The sequence below is a fragment of the Xenia sp. Carnegie-2017 genome, unplaced genomic scaffold (genome assembly GCF_021976095.1).
Source record: "Xenia sp. Carnegie-2017 unplaced genomic scaffold, XeniaSp_v1 HiC_scaffold_42, whole genome shotgun sequence".
NCBI lineage: Eukaryota > Metazoa > Cnidaria > Anthozoa > Malacalcyonacea > Xeniidae > Xenia > Xenia sp. Carnegie-2017.
Window position 1 is genome coordinate 846,206 of NW_025813507.1, and position 5,224 is coordinate 851,429.

Below are 5,224 nucleotides of genomic sequence, written 5' to 3' on the forward strand. Positions count from 1 at the left end.
TTCAAGTTTTGGTGTAATTGTAGCTAAAATTTGAAATTATAAATAATTTTTTATATAGTGTTTTTTAAAGATATTTTCTACACTTCACATATCAAAAGAAAGCTCATAACCTAATCAATGTAATGGTACCATTTGTGTTCAAATTGATTGTAATCATAAAGAGATATGTGCTAGTTTAACTTGTATTTTTGTGCATAATATAAAGAAATGTGAAAATGTAAATAATTTTTAAAAGACTTATTACAAGTTTTTCTTATAATTCACATATCAAAACAAAGCCCTTAGACAGATCAATGTAATGGTATATGTTGTTTGAAATTTGGTTGTAATGAAAAAGTGATATCAGAAAAAGTAACTTCAAGTTTTGGTGTAATTGTAGCTAAAATTTGAAAATATAAATAATTTTTATATCGTGTTTTTAAAGATATTTTCTACAATTCACATATCAAAAGAAAGCTCATAACCTAATCAATGTAATGGTACCATTTGTGTTCAAATTGATTGTAATCATAAAGAGATATGTGCTAGTTTAACTTGTATTTTTGCATAATATAAAGAAATGTGAAAATGTAAATAATTTTTTAAAAGACTTATTACAAGTTTTTCTTATAATTCACATATCAAAACAAAGCCTTTTGTTGAGTCATGCTCATAAACCACAAAACATGTTAAGGAAATAGTATGTGCGTAGTTTAGTTTATTAATGTATCCTTCCCACACTGCTAAGAGCCAAGGAACAGTTATTGACGTTAGTTAAATTTCCTTATATACCATATATAGCGTAAACAGAGGAACTACTCGGCCAATAACAATATTTGTTGTTTGCAATAAATAGTATAAATGCTGCTCTGTAAAATAATAAAAATCAGTTCGATCATTAAGTTCACTCGTTGTGTTATTCAAAGTATAGAGTATACTAAGAAAGAGATATGGCGAGTAACACGAACTCAACACCCTTAGAAAGATCAATGTAATGGTATATGTTTTTGAAATTTGGTTGTAATGAAAAAGTGATATCAGAAAAAGTAACTTCAAGTTTTGGTGTAATTGTAGCTAAAATTTGAAATTATAAATAATTTTTTATATAGTGTTTTTTAAAGATATTTTCTACACTTCACATATCAAAAGAAAGCTCATAACCTAATCAATGTAATGGTACCATTTGTGTTCAAATTGATTGTAATCAGAAAGAGATATGTGCTAGTTTAACTTGTATTTTTTGTGCATAATATAAAGAAATGTGAAAATGTAAATAATTTTTTTAAAAGACTTATTACAAGTTTTTTCTTATAATTCACATATCAAAACAAAGCCCTTAGACAGATCAATGTAATGGTATATGTTGTTTGAAATTTGGTTGTAATGAAAAAGTGATATCAGAAAAGTAACTTCAAGTTTTGGTGTAATTGTAGCTAAAATTTAAAATATAAATAATTTTTATATCGTGTTTTTAAAGATATTTTCTACAATTCACATATCAAAAGAAAGCTCATAACCTAATCAATGTAATGGTACCATTTGTGTTCAAATTGATTGTAATCATAAAGAGATATGTGCTAGTTTAACTTGTATTTTTGCGCATAATATAAAGAAATGTGAAAATGTAAATAATTTTTTTAAAAGACTTATTACAACTTTTTTCTTATAATTCACATATCAAAACAAAGCCTTTTGTTGAGTCATGCTCATAAACCACAAAAACATGTTAAGGAAATAGTATGTGCGTAGTTTAGTTTATTAATGTATCCGTTCCCACACGGCTAAGAGCCAAGGAACAGTTATTGACGTTAGTTAAATTTCCTTATATACCATATATAGCGTAAACAGAGGAACTACTCCGGCCAATAACAAAATTTGTTGTTTGCAATAAATAGTATAAATGCTGCTCTGTAAAATAATAAAAATCAGTTCGATCATTAAGTTCACTCGTGGTTGTTACTCAAAGTATACACTATACTAAGAAAGAGATATGGCGAGTAACACGAACTCAACACCCTTAGACAGATCAATGTAATGGTATATGTTTTTGAAATTTGGTTGTAATGAAAAAGTGATATCAGAAAAAGTAACTTCAAGTTTTGGTGTAATTGTAGCTAAAATTTGAAAATATAAATAATTTTTTATACAGTGTTTTTTAAAGATATTTTCTACAATTCACATATCAAAAGAAAGCTCATAACCTAATCAATGTAATGGTACCATTTGTGTTCAAATTGATTGTAATCATAAAGAGATATGTGCTAGTTTAACTTGTATTTTTTGGGCATAATATAAAGAACTGTGAAAATGTAAATAATTTTTTTAAAAGACTTATTACAAGTTTTTTCTTATAATTCACATATCAAAACAAAGCCCTTAGACAGATCAATGTAATGGTATATGTTGTTTGAAATTTGGTTGTAATGAAAAAGTGATATCAGAAAAAGTAACTTCAAGTTTTGGTGTAATTGTAGCTAAAATTTGAAATTATAAATAATTTTTTATATAGTGTTTTTTAAAGATATTTTCTACACTTCACATATCAAAAGAAAGCTCATAACCTAATCAATGTAATGGTACCATTTGTGTTCAAATTGATTGTAATCATAAAGAGATATGTGCTAGTTTAACTTGTATTTTTTGCGCATAATATAAAGAAATGTGAAAATGTAAATAATTTTTTTAAAAGACTTATTACAAGTTTTTTCTTCTAATTCACATATCAAAACAAAGCTCTTAGACAGATCAATGTAATGGTATATGTTGTTTGAAATTTGGTTGTAATGAAAAAGTGATATCAGAAAAAGTAACTTCAAGTTTTGGTGTAATTGTAGCTAAAATTTGAAATTATAAATAATTTTTTATATAGTGTTTTTTAAAGATATTTTCTACACTTCACATATCAAAAGAAAGCTCATAACCTAATCAATGTAATGGTACCATTTGTGTTCAAATTGATTGTAATCATAAAGAGATATGTGCTAGTTTAACTTGTATTTTTTGTGCATAATATAAAGAAATGTGAAAATGTAAATAATTTTTAAAAAGACTTATTACAAGTTTTTCTTATAATTCACATATCAAAACAAAGCCCTTAGACAGATCAATGTAATGGTATATGTTGTTTGAAATTTGGTTGTAATGAAAAAGTGATATCAGAAAAAGTAACTTCAAGTTTTGGTGTAATTGTAGCTAAAATTTTAAAATATAAATAATTTTTATATCGTGTTTTTAAAGATATTTTCTACAATTCACATATCAAAAGAAAGCTCATAACCTAATCAATGTAATGGTACCATTTGTGTTCAAATTGATTGTAATCATAAAGAGATATGTGCTAGTTTAACTTGTATTTTTGCATATAATATAAAGAAATGTGAAAATGTAAATAATTTTTTTAAAAGACTTATTACAAGTGTTGAAGTCATGATGGTGGTAGCGAATAAATTAGACTATTTAGGTAATATAATTCTAGTTTGATATAAGTTCACCATTCCGTTACATGTGCTCGACCCGACTGACTCGACTCAATATATAATAGCATGCAGTAAAATTAACATAGGAATGTTCACGTGTCTATAAGGAAATATCAATTTACAATGTTTAACTTAACACCCCCACTTAAACATTAGTTTCTTTAGCTACAAATAAATGTATTACATTGGTAAACAAAGCATAATCTAAAATTATTTACAAGATCTGTTACCAAAACAGTAGACATAAAAGTTTTAATTTTTGTGCAGATATTGGTTTAGTGAACATATCTGATATATTATCACTTGACATAACATATTTTACATTTATTAGACCCTTTTGTATTTCTTGCCTAATAAAATGATAGCGAATATCAATATGTTTGGACCGTTGATGTTGCACAGGGTTTTTGGCTAGAGCTATCGCACCTTGATTGTCACAAAACAAACTAACAGGATTTGAGGATTCTATTGGAAAGTCTTTTAAAAGTTGCAAGAGAAATTCGCCTCTTGAATAGCAGAACTTAATGACATGTATTCTGCCTCACATGTGGATAAAGCAACAGTAGGCTGTTTTCTACTTTTCCATGAAATCAAGGGACCAGTTTTATTTAGTTGGAAACCATATCCCGTTATACTTCGTCTATCCTCTGAGGAACCCCAATCAGCATCACAATAACCCATTAGAGACAGAGGCTGTTGAGATTTTCTGAAGACAAGCCCTTTTTCTGACGTACCTTTTAAGTAACGTAAAACATGCTTTGCAGTGTTCATGTCAGATGCTGTAGGAGCAGACAGATGCTGAGACAGCTTAGTCACACTATAGCATAAATCAGGTCTAGTTGATGTCATTACATACACTAAACTTCCTACTATTTCTCTGTAGAGCTTGTTATTTACTAGTGGTGATTCTTCAGATTTCATTTTATTAGAACTCATCTCACATGGTGAAGATCTAGGTTTACAATTTTGCATGTTAAACTTAGCTAGAATCTTCTCGATATACTTTGATTGACTCATTATTATCTCATTTTTCTCACAGGTAAATTCTATACCTAGAAACCAAGAGAGGACGCCCAGGTCTTTCATTTTAAAACGACTACTAAGTTTCTGCTTTACCTCTGCTAAGCACTCTGCACTACTTGATGCTATTATTATGTCATCTACCCAAATGATTAGAATTGTCACTGAAGTATCAGTTACCTTGACATATACACAATTATCAGACTCAGATCGACTAAAACCTTCACTTTTTAGGTAAGAGTCCAGTAAATTGTTCCAATTACGACCACTCTGTTTTAATCCATAGAGATTTCTTAAGTTTAAGCACAAGATTTTCTCCATTATTTCCCTTTAACAAAACCGTCAGGTTGTTCAACATAAATATCACAATCTATGGGGGCATTAAGGAATGCAGTTGTAACGTCCATTTGGTGTACAGTTAGATTATATTGTACAGCTAATTGCATTAATATCCTTACTGATGTCATTCTGGCCGTTGGTGAGAAAGTTTCATGATAATCAACATGTGGGATTTGGGAATACCTCTTTGCTACGTAACGAGCTTTAAATCTTTCTTCCCCATTTGGAGCAGTTTTTATGGCATACACCCATTTTCCCCCCACAGAATTCTTATTCTCTGGCAAAATTGCTGGTTCAAATGTCTCATTTTCTTTTAAAGCTTTGATTTCCTCTTCCATGGCCTGTTGCCATTTCTTAGAGTCATTAGAAGCCATTGCTTCTTCATAAGACTTAGGAGCATCTACAGCTCT

At 28.8% G+C, this 5,224-nt stretch overlaps 1 protein-coding gene across 1 annotated transcript; it reads right to left on the reverse strand.

Moving 5' to 3' along the window:
* Nucleotides 1–3,935: 3,935 nt before the first annotated feature.
* LOC124456135 (uncharacterized mitochondrial protein AtMg00810-like) lies at nucleotides 3,936–4,796 on the reverse strand. The gene has a single exon (XM_047006668.1). It carries the CDS (start codon nucleotides 4,794–4,796, stop codon nucleotides 3,936–3,938), a length of 861 nt encoding a protein of 286 aa, XP_046862624.1.
* Nucleotides 4,797–5,224: the final 428 nt, after the last annotated feature.